Consider the following 21089-nt stretch of genomic DNA (forward strand, 5'->3'; position numbering starts at 1 on the left):
CTCTGAGAATTTGGAGGTTCTTTTTTGTGTGTGTGTGTGTTTTTAAAAAATATATTTTTTAATTGATTTCAGAGAGGAAGGGAGGAGGAGGAGAGAGAAACATTGACGATGAGAGAGAATCATTGATGGGCTTCCTCCTACACACCTCCTTTTGGGGATTGAGCCCGAAACCAGGGCATATACCCTGACTGGAATTGAACCGTGATCTCCTGGTTCGACACTCAACCATTGAACTATGCTGGCTGGGTGGGTTCGTTTTTTTTTTTTTTAGTTTTTTTTTTAAATCACCTTATTACTGAGATGTCTGGGCTGGTGTTTATTGTTGTTATTGGCTAATGTACATTAAAAGAAAAGTGTTCTAAGTGATTCCTGGTCTAAGGCAGGCCCCTGAGGTTGTTAGGTCAGGGATCTTTGAAACTCAGGAAAGCTCTGCCTATAAAAATTTGCATGCAGTTTCAGGGAATTCATGGACCATCTGAAACCCATCCTTGAACCCCTGTAGTACTTCACAAGTTCCTAAAAGCAAAGTTTTACCTTAAAAAAATTACCAAGTAATCACAATAACCTTTCCCTCACTGCATCCTTCAGCTTTGGGGATAAAGCTATGTGAAAACAACCTGCTTAGGTGAACCCCTAAAATGGACCGGGGTTGGAGTCTCAGTCAAATCTAGTGGACAGGCTAGGACGATTCTGGTAAAAACCCCAGGAAGGAGCCTCAGTAGTGTGGATAAATGCACATTCATCAGCCACTTGCTGAGCAACTGTTAGGCAATGAGACCAGTTCTGGGTTCGGGGGCTAAGCACTAAGAGGCTGGTGAGGTCATGAGCAATCTAGTAGCGACTTGCGCAATCTACCATCGACCTGATTGAGGTTGAGGTTCGATTCCTAGTCAGGGCACATGCCCAGTTTGCAGGCTCGATCTCCAGTGGGAGGTGTGCTGGAGGCAGCACATCAATGATTCTCTCTCATCATTGATGTTTCTATCTCTCCCTTCCTCCCTGAAATGAATAAAATTATATTTTTAAAGAAGTTCCTCATAACTAGTTTCTGAGTCCTCATAAACATCTTTCGAGATGCAGCAAGCCCTGGTACCCTTCACTCCCCTGCACTCTGTCCTGAAGGAGATTGCCTTGTGCGGGGACTGGCAGTGCATGGTGCCTGGCCGCATTCCGTACCATCTCTGGGCACAGAGCTGACAGTTATTTCGCCTTCCTGACCTTAGTTTCCTGTTTAGAAAAACAGTCGTTTTCACCAATTAAGACCAAGGCAAAGAACGCAAAAGAAAATTGGAGTTAAGTCTTTATCACAGTACCCAGCACATAGGAAATGCTAAGAAAAGACTAGAGTGAGTTAAGGAGGGAGGGAGCTTTCCTGGTAGAGCGAACAGCTGTGGAAGGGCCACAGGTCAGAGGGCAGGGCCCAGGTCCTTGGGGAACTGCAGATAGTTCAGAGGTAAATATTGGATGTAGGAAGGTAAGCACGTTGCAGAAAATCCTCCCCAACTAGGTCAGACCCCCTGCAGTATCTTGCCTCTCCTTTGTGGCATTTACCATGGTGTTAATTTACTTATGATTCTAATGAATCTCACCTCTGATCCACAAGGGTCGAGACGGTTGTCTATTTCTGCTCACCCCTCTATGTACCCCCCGGTGCCTGACACATATTGAAGCTCAATAAATATTTACTAAATGAGTGGACGAATGGAGCCATATCAGAACATGTGTGTCACTTTAAGGACTGGGCTTCAGGCTCAAGTTAGTGGGAAAGCATTGCAGAAGTTTAGAGATGGGTGGCACTACCAGATTTGTTCTAAAGAAAGGACATTCGGGTTGCTCTGTAGAAAAATGGGAGCAGGAGGCATATTAGAAATAACACAAGCAAGAGGTGATGACGGTGGCCTCACTCTAAGGACATCAAAAATTGAGAAAAACGGACTAAACTGGCAGATTATTGGGTAACATTCCCTTCCTTTACTATATTCACATGCTTTCTCCCCAAGAATCTTGTTTCCTAATGAAATATTTATATAGAGAAACCCCTCTTAATCCACTTCCCAGTCACACCTGTTCCTTAAAGAGACTTGATAATGCCTCTGCCTTGGTCCTCCTGGAGTTTAGGTCTTTAGCTGTTTAAGGTCTCATGAAGGCAGACTTTTATCCTTGAGGTTCTTTTTTTCAAAGTTCCAGTGCAGGCTGCTCTCTGACAGGTAGATAGTATTCTGTGCAATTCAGGTGTACACACTGGACACCACTACGTTCAATTCCACTAAAGCTTTGGGTGGATCTTCATTTCATAAATTGTCCACTTACCTGCAGATTAATTCTTGCCCTCCCTCAGCCGCCACTGCATTGTAAGCTCCTGGAAGAACTGTATTTCTCTAGCCCTATCAAACTATGGCCCTCGGCACATATTAGGCACTCAATAATTAGTTCGCGCATTTATTTTATTTTAACATTTACAGTTGAAAGCATTTCCATACTGTAACAAAAATCTCCCTCTGTTTTCAAAAGTCCAATACATTCAATATAGTACAAGCTCTATCAGGGATGAAATGAAAAAGTTAGTTTTCAATTTGAAGTGTTCAAGCAATAGTTAATTTTAAAAGCCCAAAGCAGATTATATATTTGCCCACAAAAGGGATAAAAAGACTAATGAAAAGTTAAGGAATGTGCTTTGGGTTGGAATTTTAATACCTAGATCTGGTTATGTTACACCAATCAGAAGAATAACTGGTGGTTATACTACATGCATTTGAATAACTAAAAGAACTCATTATTCCTTAATAAGTGCAGTTTGGTAAGCAAAAGATTTTAAAACATGGCACAGGAGAGTAAAAAAGAAGGGCCTGATAGAAAGTTAGAAACTACTGCATTAAATTAAATTGAAGTCCCTTTCAATATCCTCTTTATCCTTATAAACATCTTTCTCACTGTACAGCACTGTACATACAGGTAAAGGACACAGACATGGGTACTAATTCCTTTCTTAAAAAAAAAAAAGAATGCTAAATGTCCGTTAACTAAAGTTTTTCATTAGTTAGAATCTGGGATACTAAAAAAATGTTAATATCTTTAATTTTTAATCCAAGTGTATCATTGATGATAGCTATTTTGAATTTCTTTTGCTTCCCAAATATATTTAAAGATATTCTCATGTATAAGATTATTACTTTATGTGGGATTAGTAAGGAGCTTTAACATTTGAGGCAGGTGATGGGGGTAGGCAGGCTTCTGTACCACCATCCACAGCCAGCTTTCAGGAGTGACGTGGGTGAGCTTCTCCACACCAAGACCCCAGGATGTCCCTCTGGGGACGTCACAGCCTCCAGTGCTTTGAACTTTAACAGGTCATATTCTTCATACCAGTCACAAGACAGCACTGTATCTTCTACATGTTATATTTTGCTTGAATACTTCATCTTGTTTTAAAATGACTAGAGCTCCAGATGCCCTTCTATGTGTCAACAGTACATTTCAGTTTTCACAATTACTCCATGAGGTGGATTATCTTATCACCATTTTATTAAGGAAAATTAAAATCAGAAGCGTTACATAATTTACTCCAATCGTGAAGCCAATATGCCATACGTGGATTCAAACCCATGTCTGTGCTCCCTGCCCTATACCAGACTGCCACTTAAAGCAGTTAATCAAATTAAAGGTTTCTATCTGACTCTGGGCTCCCTTGGGGGTGCTCTGCCGCTGCCAACATCACACAAAAATGCTTGCTTAAATGGCTCCAGGTGACTGGTGTTCTAAATGTCCATGGGCAGGGTTCCTCAAACATGGCACTATTGACACTTGGGCCTGATAATTCTTTGTTGGGGGACAGCGCCGGGAAGGGGCAGCGTGGGCAGGGCTGTGCATTTTAAGATATTAGCAACATTCCTGGTCTTTAGATGCCGGTATTTTCTTCCCAGTTGTGATAACCAAAATGTCTCTGGACATTACCAAATGTCCCCTGGAGGCAAAAGCCTCTCAGCTGAGAACCAATGATCCCTTTCATGCATCTCCCACGCTACTCCCACTGAGGAAAGATATGAGGTTGAAATTATCCTTGCCTTACACTGTCCCTGTCAGTAGCTTTCTTATGTGACTCATGAAAATTCATATACAATCTGCCAATAGTTCAGAGTACAAGAAATATTTGAGGACTGAGTTTGATTGCACAAACAGGCAGGGCCTAATTACCAAATTAGTTGGCTGCTTAAATAATGACCTCTTTTCAGAGTTCTATTTAGACCCAATTCTTAAATAAGCTGTGCCCAATTACAAAGTTCCGGTTCAAGACAAAACCACTCTCCCTGTAATCTGACCTTCCACAACCGATGCTTCTAATTCCCACCAGCTCATGTCATCTGAGTGCTCCACTCTGGCACTCAGTCTTACCCTGTTCCCAAAACCTCTTGCTCTCCTGTCCCTTGCTCTTTCATTTCCTGATACTACTAGTAGTCACTACTCTTTCTTTGGGAAACTACTCGCTTAGCTCTTTTGTCCTGGCCTTCAGTTATCCTGTTGTCAATTCACTTCTATTATTTTTTTGTTTCCTCCCAAGTAGTTCATTCCAGTTAGCATTTTCTTTTTCTTTTTTTTTTAAAATATATTTTATTGATTTTTTACAGAGAGGAAGGGAGAGGAATAGAGAGTTAGAAACATCGATGAAAGAGGAACATCGATCAGCTGCCTCTTGCACACCCCCTACTGGGGATGTGCCCGCAACCAAGGTACATGCCCTTGACCGGAATCGAACCCGGGACCTTTCAGTCCGCAGGCCGACGCTCTATCCACTGAGCCAAACCGGTTTCGGCTCCAGTTAGCATTTTCACATATGTATAAGCATCTATAATAATAAAAGGGTAACATGCGAATTAGACTGGATAGACCAGATGTCTTCCGGACAAGCCGCAGCGGCTGCGAGGGCCGAGGAGGGCCGGCAGCCTCGGTGGCCGGCAGTGGCAGCAGCAGTGGGGCAGTGCCTTCCCCTGATCAGCCCGGTCGCCTCCCACAGAGGGAGGCCAGAGGCAGCAGCAGTGGCAGGGTGATGGGGGGGGGGGGGGGTGCCTTCCCCTGATGGGCCCGGTCGCCTCCTGTAGAGGGAGGCCAGACTGCAGGGAGCGGGCCTATGCCATCGATAGGACATCCCCTGAGGGCTCCCAGACTGTGAGAGGGGGCAGGCCAGGCTGAGGGACCCCCCAGCCAAGTGCATGAATTTTTGTGCACTGGGCCACTAGTATTTTTATAAGGAAGAAAAAAGGGAACATATGTAAAACACATACCTAAGGGGGAGAATTCATCCCAAAGATTTAATCACCCTAAAGTACTTAAAGCAGATTTATACTTGTCACTGGACTAGGTAGTCAAGATTGAAAGGGCTCCTTTCATGAAGAATTTAGTTTTAAGGTTGTTGCTAAAGTAATTTCTAGTGGTTTTAATAACGATAGAAGTTTCCTAAGACATTCTGAAGCAATTACATCCTGGGGACCATACTCCAGTGTCAATTCTGAGGCAGAAAAGGCTATTATGTCCAAGAGCTTACCATCTGATCACACTTAAATGTTTTCCATCTAGTAGGATTCTTCTAATGTTTTCCTTTCTTCAAATGGTTTTCATTAATAAAAATCCTCTATAGTGCAATAAGATATGGTCTCTACCAGGCTTTTTCTACATTCATTAGGTTTCTGCTACCTACTAGAATAAGTCCTGCTTGAAGATTCTCTCACATTCCCCAGGTTCCTTTCCAGTGTGAAGTTTCTGATGTTTAAGAGCTGTGTGCTCCCTGAAGGCCTTCCCACATCTGCGACATTCAAAGAGTTTCTCTCCAGTGTGAATTCTCTGGTGACTAAATAAAGTGTGAGTTCTGATTGAAGGCCTTCCCACAATCAAGGCACCCATAGGATTTCTCTCCAGTACGAACACAATAGTGTTTAATAAGATCCGAGCTGAATGTAAGTTTTTCTCCACTGTTAATTCTATGATGTTTCATAAGGTCTGAGCCCTGATGGAAAGTTTCCCCACATTCTTTACATTCATATGGTTTCTCTCCCATATGAGTTAAATGATGAGTGATGAGGTCTGAGCTGCCTTGGAAAGTTCTACCACACTGATAAGCGTTCTCTTCTTGGTGAATTCTTTGCTCTTCTCTAAACAACTCATCCTTGCTGAATGTTTTCTCACTTTCTTTAACTTTCTCTCCAGTTTGAAGTCTCTGATGTTTGAGAAAAGCTGTGTGCCGGATGAATGGTTTTCCACATTCCTTATATTCATAGGGTTTCTCACCACTGTGGATTCTCAGATATTGATTAAGGAGTGAACGCTGCCGGAAGACTTTCCCACATTCTTTGCACTGATAGGGTTTCTCTCCAGTATAAATTTTCTGATGTGTAACAAGGTAAGACCTCTGGCTAAAGGCTTTCTCACATTCACTGCACTCATAGGGTTTCTCTCCAGTATGAATTATCCAATGCCAAATTAGATCTGAATTTCCCCAGAAAGTTTTTCCACATTCAGTACATTACAAAGGTTTTTCTTCCCTATGAATTCTCTGTTGTTTGATAAGGTCCAAGACAGAAGTGCATGCTTTTTCACATTCAAGTTTCTTTCCGGTATGCAGTCTCTGGTGTTTCAGGAAAGCTATGTGCCAACTGAAGGATTTCCCACATTCACAACATTCATGGTGTTTCTCTCCACTGTGGAGTCTCTAGTGTTCAGTAAGGTCTGAACGCTGCTGGAAGGCCTTTTTCACATTCATTACACTTGGTTTCTCTCCAGAATGAATTTGCTGATGTGTGACAAGGTGTGAACTTTGACTGAAGGTTTGTCCACATTCAAAACATTCATAGGGTTTCTCTCCTGTGTGAATTCTGTGATGTAAGATCTGAGCTTTGATTAAAGACCTTCCCACACTCATTACATACCTTGAAGGTTTTCCCACACTCTTTACATTCATAGGGATTCTCGCCACTGTAGATTCTCTTATGTCTAACCAGCTTAGAGCTCTGATTGAAGTCTTTCCCACATTCATGTATATATAAGGTTTCTTTCCTGTATGAAATCTCTGATGTGTAATCAGGTTTGAGCCCTGGTTAAAAGTTTTTTCACACTCCCTACATCATAGGTTTTCTTGATATTATCAATTTTCTCATGTTCAGTTACTTCTGATTTCTGTTTGAAGCTCTGTCCACAAACCTCATATCTGTGGGATCTTCCTCTGGCAGAAAGTGTTTTTCCTCCTTCATTACATTCACAGCCCCTCTCTCCTGCAACAGCTTCATTAGTAATGAGATTTACTTTCCTAATACCTCTCTCTTGGGAAGTGGGCTGTCTCACTGTATCCCCTAAGGGGCTTAACCCAATGCCTCAATGACCTGTGTTCTAGGTCACTGGTTTCAACTAACCCACATTCCTGGGAGATCTGTCTTTGGAGTCTTCCTGATACAACCCTTGCTGAATCTTTTTCTTCAGAAATTTTCATCTTTGCCTTCCGGTCCTTCATCTTATTCCTGGTCTCAGAATCTGAAATGATAAGTAGGCCATAATATAATTTCTAAAATACACAAATCATCTCTCACTATGCTGGGAAGTTTAAGAGGGAGGAACAAAGAAACTAGAGGAGGACTCTACACCAGAGGGCCCAGACTCAGACCTTTTTAGAGAGACTGTGATTACCACAGGAACACGCACCCTACTGGCAGAGAAGAAATGTGTCAGGCGCAGGCTGGAGCTGTTGTGTGGGAGTGGTCTGTAGGGTGGTGGGAAAATTCACTGGAGGAGGCCGGCAGTCTGGAGTTGGTTCTCAGGCAGTGGCCTATTTGAAGGGATAGAAATTTGCTGGATCCTGTGTATAATAAAAAAGCACCAGTAAGAGAAGTTCCTTTTTCATTTCTTTCTATTTGTTTTTTTACAGAGAGGAAGAGAGAGAGAGAGAAATGTCAACATGAGAGAGAAACATCGATTGGTTGCCTCCCACACATGCCCTGACAGGGGATCAAACCCGCAACCTGTTCTGTAAGTAGTCATACTTATATGACTGGAAAGTGAACCACCATCTTTTAGTGTATGGGCGGTGCTCCAACCAACTGAGCCACACCTGGCTAGGGCCCTTTCTTTTACAATGGGCTTGCATTATCCCTCCAACATCCTCTATTGGCAAAAATCTAAATCTTGTGCCAGCTGGCAAAGGAGAAATGGTCCAGATCCAGTAGCATAAGCAAAGCAAAACCAAGGATTTATAGAAGAAGCCATATTGAGACTGGTAGGAAGGATGGAGATGTGAAAAGGACTGGCCCTGCTCCCATGGATTGTGGCTGAGATTCCAGAGGGATATCATCTGCAAAAGGTTCCCCCTGAGGAGCATGGGGTCTCAATCCCACACTGAGCTTCTAAGCCCAGCGCACCAGAGCTGGGAAGAGGTATCCCCATAACATCTGGCAGATCTCTGGGTGCCTTGGGCCTTTTGCTGACCTTTCAGAGTAGGGGATTTTAACACCTTATTTACATCAATAGATAGATCTTCAAGACAAGGAAACAGTGGCCTTAAATGACACACTAACCTCAGAGCATTTCACCCCAAAACAGCAGAATATGCATTCTTTCCAAGTGCACATGGAACATTTTCTAGGACAGACTACATGTTAGGCCACAAAACAAGTCCCAATAAATTTAAGAAGATTGAAATCACATCAAGCATCTTCTCTGACCATAATGGTATGAAACTAGTAATCAATCACAAGAGAAAAACTGAAAAACACACAAAGATATGGAGGCTAAGTAACATGTTACTAGACAATGAATGGGTTAACAACAAGATCAAGGAAGAAATCAAAAGGTACCTTGAAACAACTGAAAGTGAGAACATAACTCAAAACCTATGGTGCACAGAGAAAGCAGTCCTAAGAAAGAAAATTACAGCCCTAGCCGGTTTGGCTCAGTAGAGAGAGTGTCAGCCTGTGGATTGAAGGATCCCGGGTTTGATTCCGGTCAAGGGCACATGCCCAGGTTGTGAGCTCGATCCCCAGTAGGGGGTTGTGCAGAAGGCAGTCAATCAATGATTCTCTCTCATCATTAATGTTTCTATCTCTCCCTCTCCCTCTCCCTCTCCCTCTCTGAAATCAATAAAAATACATTTTTTAAAAAAAGAAAGAAAATCACAGCATTACATGCCTACCTCAAGAAACAAGAAAAATCTCAATCTAACTTTACACATAAAGGAACTAGGAAAAGAACAACAAACAAATCCCAAAGTAAGTAGAAGAAAGGAATAATAAAGATCAGAGCAGAAATAAACAAAATAGAGTCTTAAAAAAAATCAATGAAACCAAGAGCTGGTTCTTTGAAAAGATAAGATTGACAAATCTTTAACCAGACTCATCAAGAAAAAAAGAGAAAGGACCCAAATAAATAAAATCAGAAATGCAAAAGGAAAAGTAACAACTGACTCCACAGAAATATAAGGAACTGTAAGAAAATATCACAAACAACCATATGTCAACAAATTCAACAATCTGAATGAAATGGATAAATTCCTAGAAACATACAATCTTCCAAAACTGAATCAGGAAGAATCAGAAAATCTGAACAGACAGATTACAACTAATGAAATGGAAGCAGTAATAATAATAATGATAAACTTCCTACAAACAATAGTCCTGGACTGGATGGCTTCATAGGTGAATTGTACCAAACATTCAAAGAACTAACAGCTATCCTTCTCAAACTATTCCAAAAAGTTCAAGAGGAGGGAAGACACGCAAGTTTGCTAATACTCTACAAGGCCAGCATTATCTTAATTGGAAAACCAGATAGATACTACAAAGAAAGAAAATTATAGGTCAATATCCCTGATGAATATATATGCTAAAATTCTCAAAAAATACTAGCAAACCAGGTCCAGCAATACATTAAAAGAACGATTGGCCCTAACCGGTTTGGCTCAGTGGATAGAGCGTCGGCCTGCGGACTCAAAGGTCCCAGGTTCGATTCCGGTCAAGGGCATGTACCTTGGTTGCAGGCACATCCCCAGTAGGGAGTGTGCAGGAGGCGGCTGATCGATGTTTCTAACTCTCTATCCCTCTCCCTTCCTCTCTGTAAAAAATCAATAAAATATATTTTTTAAAAAAGAAAGAAAGATCATACACTATAATTAAGTGGGATTTACTCTGGAGATGCAAGGTTGCTACAATATCTGCAAATCAATAAACTTGCTATACCACATAAAATGAAGGATAAAAAACATATACTGGTAACACTGTTGGAACAAACAATTTTCTAAAACACTGCTTCCCTTGGCACCAATGATAAAAAGTCTACCATGAATTTTCTATCATCTATTAAAGGAAACAATAGCCTCTTTTTTACTTACAACACCGTGTTAGCATCCTAGGCCTGTCATAACAAAGTCCCACAAATTGGGAGGCTTAAAACAACAGAAATGTATTCTCACAGTTCTGGAGGCTAGAAGTCTGAAATGAAGAAGCTGGCAGGGTGGCTTCCTTCTGCAGGCCCGGAGGGACAACTATCCCATGCCTCACACACCTAGTTAGCTTCTGGTGACAGCTGGCAATCCTTGTGTTCCTGGCTTTGTAGATGCATCACCAATCTTCATGGGGCTCTCCTTGTGTCTGTCCCTTCACATGGCCATCTTCCTGAAAGGACACCAGTTACATTGAATTAGGGGCCCATTCTATTCCCCTAATTCATATCACCTTACCATTTACATTGCAACAACCTTATTTCCAAATAAGATCACTTTCTAAGGTACTGGGGATTAGGGCCTCAAATATATTTTTTTGGGGAGGGACACAATTCAACCCATAACAATAGCTCTACTCTATAATTCACCTAAAAACAAACCTATGCTCTAGAATCCTAATTTTCCCGTATACGATGCTTCTCCCCATTCCATCTGTCTGCCCATGACTCTCCTACTTGTGATACCCTTTCTACTCACCTCTATCTACATCTGGAATTAGGAACTCAAATGGCTGCAAGAGGCCAGGCAGTTAATCAGGAATGAAGCAAACTAGAAGATAAATGACAACTGACACTTTGCTTCAGGGAGACAATGGATTTAGTGGGGACGGGGATTTGGACATTTATAGAGTCTAAAGGAGTGAATTGCTACTCAACTCCTGCTAATAGCACCATGTAGGCATGTGGGCCCTGTTTGGCCACATCTGATTTTTCAAGAAATACTGAAAAATCTAGATTTTTGTGTGAGTGGATGTGAAAGAAATGGCCTGATTTAAAGTTTTGGCCACTAATTAAATAAAAACAAACAGCATGAGCTATGAAAATGTATCTACAGGCCAGGGGGGGGGCATCATTTTTCAACCTCTGACTTACATAATTACTTTCCACTGTTACAGGCTCAGCTCAGTTAGTACCTTCTAACCATTTCCATCCTTTTTAATTCATATTCTTGTGTATGCATTAGGCTTTGCTAAACAACTATCGAGTCCCTGCCTGGAGAGGGGCTTGGAAGACAACAGCGCCCCCCTCCTCCGGCCCCCCACACCTGAAACAAGGAATTAAGTGCTTATGAATTAGACACGAAGTAAGCACTAGTTAAATAAGCTAAAAAAGATGAAAAACCTAAAGATGGAGGTAGGGAGGTGGCAATCCTGGAAGGCTTCCCTAAGAAAATGACTGTTGGAGCTACTCCTAAAAGGATATGCACGCAAACCTTTGCAAGGAAGAGACCAGCCTAAAGCCCTCCCTCCTCTGAACTCCAACAGTGCGAATATTTTAGATAAAATATTAGCACATGTCTGAACCATACAGTTTATTACCGTCGTTCAGTTTAGTCTCCCCAGCGGGAGCGCAGGAACCAGATCTCGTACATTAAGTTACCCCTACAAACGTGACTGCCACAGCGCTGGGCACGGAATGGGGTCAATTTACGCCTGAGGGTGATTCTAGGTCTGGGGGAGATGCAGTCTGCGAAACCCACAGGAAGAAGCTGGAACATACTAGGGGGGGTGGTGGGGGGGGGAAGGGCCGTGGACGGGGCACACCGAGACCCCGAAGAGGGGGAAGGCCCAGCCCCACGCATCAGGCACCCACATCCGGAGGCCCCAGCCTCTCCCCACTTGGAGAAAAGAGGGGGTCCGCCTCCTGCCTCGGGAGATCTGCTCTCCATCCCGCTTCCCGGGGACACCCGGGTGCCGGGATCCCCAGCCCTGTGAACACAGCGAGGCCACCCCAGCCTCCCGCTCCACTGGGGCCCCCTACACGCCGCCATCGCGCGGCTCCTGCTCCTGACACCGCGACCGGGCGGCGGCCACTTGCGGCGTCTCCCCAAGGAGGCGGCCGCCCTACCCCCTTTCGACCCCCGCGGTGCCCACCACCCCGCGCTCCCCTAGGCCGCCTCCCATGGGCTCTGGTGTCTGCTCTGCGCAGACGGGCCGGCTGGTCCCACGCTGGGTCTCGCGTGAGTCTTGTCCTCGAGGGTCCTGCCCCGCGCAGCCGGTGCACCTGCCGGCGCGGCGCTAGTGCGCGAGGCGGCACCGGGATGTGGAGTCCCCCCGGGTCCTAGACTGGCCCGCGGCCGGGCTTCGGCACCGTGGGTCTGGGTGGACCACACCATCAAATCTTTACATTTTTGTTCTGCCTTTTAAATCCGCCCCCCGCCCCCCGCATGCCATCGCGGTCTCAAATAGAGATAAACAACGATAGGATAAGTTCTGAAGTTAGAAAGTCGGACAATAGCTGACCCACTTAGGAGCTGTGTGACTTTGGGCAAGTTACTTAACCTCTCTGCGTCCCGTTTAATGGGTCATCCTCCTTTTCGGCACGGGTTTTAAATGCTGTTTTTATCATTAACTAAATTTACATGTGTTTGGTTATGTATTTTGAGTATGTTTCTGTTCACTTATCTATTTTGTGTTATTTATTGAATTTATTGGGATGACAATGGTTAATAAAATTATACAGGTTTCAGGTGTACAAGTCTATAATACATCATCTGTATATTGTATTGTGCGTTCACCACCCAAAGTCAAGTCTCCTTCCATCACCATTTATTGCCCCTTTACACTCTTCTACTCCCCCCCACCCCCTCTTATTCTTGGATTTGGAAGAGCCCAAGCTGAGACATCTCTTGTTGGAACACACAGCAATTTCATTTCCTGAGGAATTCTCCCATCCTTACTCTTACTGAGTTTGCGCCCTTGTTTGTTGACTGTTGATTGGCCAGGGTGGGAATGGCCCCAAATTGAGCTAATCAGTTACACTTCCCTCGCTCAGTTAATTGGCCCAATGTGTTCACTTATCTATTTGTCTCTTCTTTGATAGTAAACTGTTATAATTATCATGAGCTTTTATTTATTTATTTATTTTAAAAAATATATTTTATTGATTTTTTACAGAGAGGAAGGGAGAGAGATAGAGAGTTAGAAACATCGATCAGCTGCCTCCTGCACACCTCCCACTGGGGATGTGCCCGCAACCCAGGTACATGCCCTTGACTGGAATCAAACCTGGGACCTTTCAGTCCGCAGGCCAACGCTCTATCCACCGAGCCAAACCGGTTTTGGCTATCGTCCGAAAACAGTATGTTTTAAAATCTGGTAGGGCTGGACCTCTCTCCATTTGCTCCCCCCTCCTCCCCCCCCCGCCGAAAAAAAAATGTAACTATGAACATTTTCTCTATTTCTTACTTTACTTTAAAATAATAAAACAAAGGTTTCTGGTTTTGATTTTTGTTTTGTTTTAAGAACCAAGATACACTTAAACTAGAAGAATAATGAAAACGGAGTTCCAGGGAACAATAGTAGCTACATTTTTGTTGAGAAAGATATAATCATGTTGAGAGTGATTTATTTTGGCCCTGATACGTCAAGATTGTGATCCCCGGTCAGGGCACATACAAGAAGCAACCACGAATGAATGCATAAATAAGTGGAACAACAAATTGATGTTTCTCTCTCTCAAATCAATAAATAAACATGTTTTAAAAAGAGTGATTTATTTTGGCTTTTTAGTTTTTTGTGTTTTGTGTGTGTGTGTGTGTGTGTGTGTGTGTGTTGAGTGTTTAAGAACAAAGAACTCTGTGATCTCTTCTGGGCTTAATACGCTGCCCTGTCAGAAGCATGAAATTGTTATGTAATTCATTTGTTCTACAAATGGAGTGCCAGGCACTGGTGATGCAATGAATGTTGAGCAAAACCTCAGGCCCTCTCATGGAACCTGAGGGGGAGGTATTTAAACAATTCCATGAAGAAATCAGAAACGATAACTGTGGTGACTGGAGAGCACACTAAGAGCTTACAAGATTTTGATCTAAGTCGAAGGACAATGAAGTAGTAGAAACCCAACTCTAACTTGAGCATAACTTGTCTCATATAACAGAGAAGTCAAGGGGTAGACTGGCTTCAGGAAAGGCCAGAATTCAGGGATTTAAACACTGTCCTCAGGACTCCTTTCTTTCTCTCTATCTCTTAGTCTTGCTTTTCTCTGCGTTGACTTCATAGATTTCTTTTCCCCACACAGAGATATGTTCCAGTGCCCAGGATTACCGAGGGAGTGCATCTATAGCATCTGCTTGGATTACAACCCTGGACCAATCCCTTTTTCCGGGGGATGAGCTACTTTGATTGGCTAGCTGGATTTACATGTTGGAATGTGGGAAGGGAGCCTTTACTACAAGGCCCATAAGGTGATGGCAAGAAAAGATATTTTTGTTTGTCATTATTTTTACCAGAAAAATGAGACAACTCCTTGGACAGGCAAAGTAGCAGACGTCTACTACGAGAGGCTATAGGGGAAGAGAGTTACCGGCAGCAGGAACTACATGTGCCAGGTCCTGTGGCAGCTGGCAAGTCGTCTGAGAAACTGAAGACCAGTGTAGGTGGTCAACAAGAAGGGTGCAGGGTGGCATGAGATGAGCTTGGAAAGATCGGGCCACAGAACATTTGGAAAACCATCGGTAGGCTTTTTGGCCGTATCCCAAGGGCAACAGAGACCTGTTAGGGGTTAAATGGGCCTGGGTACCTGAGAGTGAGGAGGGGCAACCCTCATTCCACTGCAACTGCACAAGAGACTCCAAGCCAGAGCTGCCTAGCCCAGGCCCCTGGGAATTCCTGGCCATAGAAACTGTGAGAGAGAATGAAATGATTGTTGTTTTAACCCAGTAAATGGGTTGTGTAGCAATGGATAAACAAGAACGTGAAGCATCTGTCATTATCATGTATCAATTCCCTCTGCCATGTTCTTATTCGTCAGTGGCTTTGCTTGTGATTCAAGCAATTTCCCCCATCACTTTTATGTACTTGTATGGAAACCCTTCTTTTGTTGCAAGATTTGCAGTTTTACTTTGAAATAGATTTTCATTGCACAGTATTTTTATTTTATTAGACAACGTTTACATCACCAGAGGGACAAGATGCTAACTAGAGAGGTGGGGACGGACATGAATATTAAGTGGGGAGGGATTTTTGCAAGGGACTAATTGGAAGTTAATGGGTGAATATTTTCATGTTTTGATGAATTTTCCCTATCCAGACTCATAAATGTGGAGACGTAGATAATGGGTATTTGAAAATTGAGGGCCCCAAGAGTCATGTTTAGGGCAGGCCTGCTTGATTGTGATAAAGGGTGAGGAAACTTGATTCCCTTCATTGTCAGAGTAATGGTTTTAGGTTGCCTTTGAAAGCTTCTTAATAATCCATGGCCTCTTTCGTAATAGTTATTAATGTTCCTGAATCACAGAGCTAAAAGGCACTCTAAGATCATAACCTTTTATCTTTTTAAAACACAATCAGCCTTCTTTCTTCTTTTCCATCTTCTCCCCTTCTCTCCCCTCCTTCCTTCTACAATATTTATTGGACTCTTCATATGTATTAGGCATGGAGGATATATCATTGAACAACAACAACAACAACAAAAAAGGCATTAAAAAAGGCTATGAATGTGTTTTTCTTATTAACAACAGTTACTGAGCAGTTACTATACTTTGCTGGTTTTTTTCTGCCTGTACTTTTTAAATTCTCTCACCATGTAAATGAGAGACCATGCAAAGTCAAGAAAAGATGAGAGACCCTGCTGGCGTGAGTCAGTGGTTGAGCGTCAACCTATGAAGCAGGAGGTCATGGTTTGATTCCTGGTCAGGGCACATGCCTGGATTGTGGGCTTGATCCTTAGTGTGGGGCGTGCAGAAGGCAGTGATTAATGATTCTCTTTCACCATTGATGTTTCTACCTCTCTCTCCCTCTCCCTTCCTCTCTGAAATCAATAAAAAATATTTTTAAAAAAGAGGAGAGAAAGATATTTACATGAACAAAATAATCTAGTAGTTTGTTTTAACCATTGGTTTTGCAGTATGATCTGAGTAATGTTAAATTTTACCTAAATTGCCCTAACCGGTTTGGCTCAGTGGATAGAGTGTCAGCCTGCAGACTCAAGGGTCCCAGGTTTGATTCCGGTCAAAGGCATGTACCTTGGTTGCAGGCACATCCCCACTGGGGAGTGTGCAGGAGGCAGCTGATCGATGTTTCTCTCTCATCAATGTTTCTAACTCTCTATCCCTCTCCCTTCCTCTCTGTAAAGAAAATCAATAAAAATATAATTTTAAAAAATTTTTACCTAAATTATCTTAAGAAAATCCTTCAGTGTACATGAAAATTACAGGGGTACCAAAAAGATCTACATCGGTTGTATTATTTTTAGAAAGACCTTTAAATAATTGATTTATTTATTTTTGGTCTGAATTACAGAATACCCCCAAACAAAATATGGGCAAAATTTGTTAATAAGGATCACTCTGCCCATAATGTGTGGTCATCTTAAGGCACCATTAGATGGCAGTGTTTTGCAGCTTGTGGTAATTGACAGATTAAAAAATCTGAACTACACCTTTACTTTTAGACAATAGAAAAATAAGCTTATTAGTTATACAAGAATCTCATGGAAATTTCTACCGTGTGAGCTAAATGTTTACATCTGTGAAAAGATGTTCACAAGATAGAGTTAATTTTTAAAGGAAGTTGCAGAATAATATTCATATTTTTTCCCTGCTGCCTCTCTCGCTTCCCTCTTTCCACAAATACTTATGGAGTACCCACCACATACTAACATGTGCTAAGAACTGGAAATATATAGTGAGCAAAGCAACAATAGTGCAGCCTGCGTGGATCTTTAAAAAATAGTTTTATTGATTTTAGAGAAGAAGGGAGAGAGAGAGAAACATCAATGATGAGAGAGAATCATTGATGACTGCCTCCGGCACACCCTACATTGGGGATCGAGCCCGCAACCTGGACATGTGCCCTGACTGGGAATTGAACCCGGGACCTCCTGGTTCATAGGTCGACACTCAACCGCCACACCAGTCGGGCATGCATGGATCTTGTAGTCCCCTGTGGATGGACTGTAAGATGGGCGTTGGTTCCACTTTCTCATCATAACCAACAATACTACAAAGAGCATCGCTCTGCATGTGCTTGAGTTTCTCTTGGGCTGTGGTTCTCAAAGTGTGGTCTGGCCATGAGATCAAAGCTATTTTCATAATAATCCTGATGTTATTTGCCCTTCTTCACGCTTCCTCTCTCCTGAATGTACAGTGGGGCTTTCCAGAGGCCACATGGAGTTTACCTCACAACAGATTTACTGCAGAAGCAGATGTGAGAACCTGGGTGCCTTTGATTAGGTTCGTTATTAAAGAGATTTGCAAAAATCTAACATCATGCCATGCATGCTCCTTACTAATGGTTTTGTTTGGGAAAACATATTATTTTAATGAATATGTTATTTATATTAACATGATTTATTATTTTTAATTAACTAATACATATTTAAATTTTTTCTCCACTTTAATTTCCAATAAGCTAAATACCAAGAGATATCTTCTGCATGAGCAAAATCCCTTTGGTGTCCTGAGACCTTTTTAAGACGGCAATGGAGACCTCGAACCAACAAGTGCAAAAGGGCACGTCTCCTGTGGCGGGGCTGCCGGGTTATACAGAGTGTCCATATTGTCAGTTTTACTAGATGCTGCAAAATTGCACTGCAAAGTGGCTAAAACAGAACTTTAAAAAAAAATCTGTATATAGTTGTTTTTCTCAGGCAAATCTCACTTTATAAAGAACTGCGGAATTATTATTAGACTAGTTCAGTGATACAACAGATTTGATCTATGAAATATTGATTCAATATCTTTTCTGAACAATGATAAGACATGCAGGGTGATATTTATTTTTCATGAATTCAGAGGGAGTTTTTTTTTGGCCACTAAAAATAGTGTCGTAGAGTACAACATTGAATGTATCGGAAAATTTATTTTTGTTTGGTGCCTCATGGGAGGTAGAGTATACAAGTTATGCAAATAAGCTTTTTTACCCGCGGGGGAATTTCATTGTTCTTAAATATTACCTTCTGCAATTTTTGTTAAAACCTAAGCCATGTTCCACTGACACCCAATTTGTAAAAAGGTCCTAAGACAGCCCTAGCGGGTTAGGCTCAGCGGGTAGAGCGTCTGCCTGCGGACTGGAGAGTCCCAGGTGATTCTGGTCGGGGGCACATGCCTGGGTTGCGGGCTCGGTCCAATGTGCAGGAGGCAGCCAATCAATGATTCCCTCTCATCATTGATGTTTCTATCTCTCCCTTCCTCTCTGAAATCAATAAAAAAATTTTTTTAGAAAGATGCTAAGACATTTAATGTAAAAAAAAAAATTCAGAGGCTGTTAGTTTAGACATCACTTTATAATTGACCAAGGTTATTTGGGGTTGTTTTTATTGCTTGTAGACGATTCAAGGGTAGCTGATCTAACTGAACTAAATGCTGGCAATAAGATGTGGGTAAATATAAAAAGCTGAGTTTTACAGTTGAAGAGTCAAGATGCAACAGTACTAATTGGCTGTTTCTTCCAAAGCTTTTGCATCTGTTAGTAAAATGAAAGGTGACCACAGTCACATAAATAACAATTATCTGTTATTTATGGGGGAGGGCTTCCGGCAACCAAGTGTAAATCTAGGCGAGTTTTCATGCCTTCTGGCCACAGCGGAGCATGCTGCCTGCGTTGAGGGAAATGGATGGGGTAAGTTGGAAAGGGAAGCACCCCACAAATGAGGGGCCCTATCTGAGCAGTAATAATACTATTGATTCCGCACGCATCACAAGAACAAAGGGAACTTATTTTGTATCTGTTGTTGGGAGATGGTCCAGCCCCTGGTGGGGCTGAGGGAACGGAATCTTCAGTAGAGAAGTTATGTGTGTCAGTAACCAGGCTCCCAGCCGGTCATGGCCTCTAGAGTTGATAATCGGGCTTCAATATGTTTAAGCGTGGAATTCCATATGGAGGGTCCTTTCAATGGGAAGATAAACCAGAATTGCTGGTCTTAGCCTTTTAGAGCACTGGCTTTCTTTGCACCACTTCAAGCAATAAAGAACTTAGAAACATCCACTTCAGCTATTTATTTGATAGAAAAAAATGAGACCTAGGGAGGATCACTTATTCATGCGTTTATTTGAAAACAACAACAAAACCCTGCCATATATATATGTTTGTTTGTTTGTTTGTTTTTTGTCTATCCTCACCCGAAGATACTTTTCCATTGATTTTTAGAGAGTGGAAGGGAGGAGGAGAGACAGAGAGAAAGAAACATTGATGTGTCACATCGATTGGTTGCCTCCCACACAGGCCCCCTGACCAGGGCCAGGGATCAACCAGGGCCGGGAATTGGGGACCCAAGCTTGCAACCAAGGTACGTGCTTTTTTTTTTTTTTTTTTTTTTTTAATATATTTTATTGATTTTTCACAGAGAGGAAGGGAGAGAGACAGAGAGTTAGAAACATCGATGAGAGAGAAACACCGATCAGCTGCCTCCTGCACATCTCCAACTGGGGATGTGTCCGCAACCCAGGCACATGCCCCCGACCAGAATCGAACCCGGGACCCATCAGTCCACAGGCCGACGCTCTATCCACTGAGCCAAACTGGTTTCGGCAAGGTACGTGCTCTTGACCAGAATCGAACCCGGGACCCTTCAGTCCTCAGGCCAGCACTCCATCCACTGAGCCAAACCAGCTAGGGCTGAAAAAATATATATATTTTAAACTCTCACTCTGTGTAGACATTGACCTGATCGTGAAGAAGTACAGTGAACAGGTCATTTATCATCCAAACCAGGACACTTTTGAGAGTAAAAGGGGGTGCTCTTAATAATTACACCGAGATATCAAACAAAAGCCAAAACTGTCCTGGGCAAACCTGAATGTTGAGTCACCCTAAGACATAATTCTAATCCTCAGGAGCCCAGTATCCAATGGGAAGGGGAGATGTGTAACCACAAGGTGGGTAACTATGCATTGTGATAAGTGCAAGAGAAATGCCGAGGAAGGGTGCACCTGCCCCAAGGGAAAGAGCTCCCAGAGAAAGCGGTGCTCCAGTGGGTGCTCAGGGGCGGGTCACAGTTTAGTGGGTAGAGAAGGAGGGGAGGGGGTTCCCAGCACAAGGAAGAGGACAGACGAAGCCTTAACCATTTTGATGTTTCGGGGAGCTGGTCAGTTGGTGGTGGGAGGACAGGAGGTGCTGAAATGAGCCCGGTGGGGACCAGGTAACCAGGGCCTTGCAGGGTGTGCTAGGGAGTGTGGGTTTTATTCTTGTCGGAACAAGGAATTCTAAGCAGGGCCGGGACCGAATCAGATTTGTATTTTGGAAAGTTCACTCTGACAGCAAGTGGGAGATGGACTGGAGGAGAACAGTGAAGAGGCTTTTGCATTGAGCCACATGAAAGACTACAAGACCAACGTTAGGCAGTAATGGTAGGGATGGGTCTGGAGGGGCAGTGTGAAAGCTTTTAAAGAATGTCGGTTTGTGTAACTAAAAAGCCCAGAAGTAATGCCCGCATAAGCATGGCAGCAGACAGGAGCTCAGACAATGCCATGAGGATCTGAACGCTTTTCTTTCTTTCTTTCTTTCTTTCTTTCTTTCTTTCTTTCTTTCTTTCTTTCTTTCTTTCTTTCTTTCTTTCTTTCTTTCTTTCTTCCTTCCTTCCTCCCTTCCTCCCTTCCTCCCTTCCTCCCTTCCTCCCTTCCTCCCTTCCTCCCTTCCTCCCTTCCTCCCTTCCTCTCTCCCTCCTTCCCTCCTTCCCTCCCT

At 42.9% G+C, this 21089-nt stretch overlaps 1 protein-coding gene across 1 annotated transcript; it reads right to left on the minus strand.

Moving 5' to 3' along the window:
- Nucleotides 1-5688: 5688 nt before the first annotated feature.
- ZNF594 (zinc finger protein 594) lies at nucleotides 5689-7844 on the minus strand. Its single transcript, XM_070395360.1, is given in 7 exon segments — nucleotides 5689-5847; nucleotides 5849-6869; nucleotides 6871-7024; nucleotides 7027-7110; nucleotides 7113-7344; nucleotides 7346-7512; nucleotides 7681-7844. Coding segments are annotated over 6 exon segments (1797 nt in total). The 5' UTR covers nucleotides 7493-7512; nucleotides 7681-7844.
- Nucleotides 7845-21089: the final 13245 nt, after the last annotated feature.

Source organism: Myotis yumanensis, unplaced genomic scaffold, assembly GCF_028538775.1.
Source record: "Myotis yumanensis isolate MYYU_CA2020_CCGP unplaced genomic scaffold, mMyoYum1.0.hap1 SCAF_16, whole genome shotgun sequence".
Lineage (NCBI taxonomy): Eukaryota > Metazoa > Chordata > Mammalia > Chiroptera > Vespertilionidae > Myotis > Myotis yumanensis.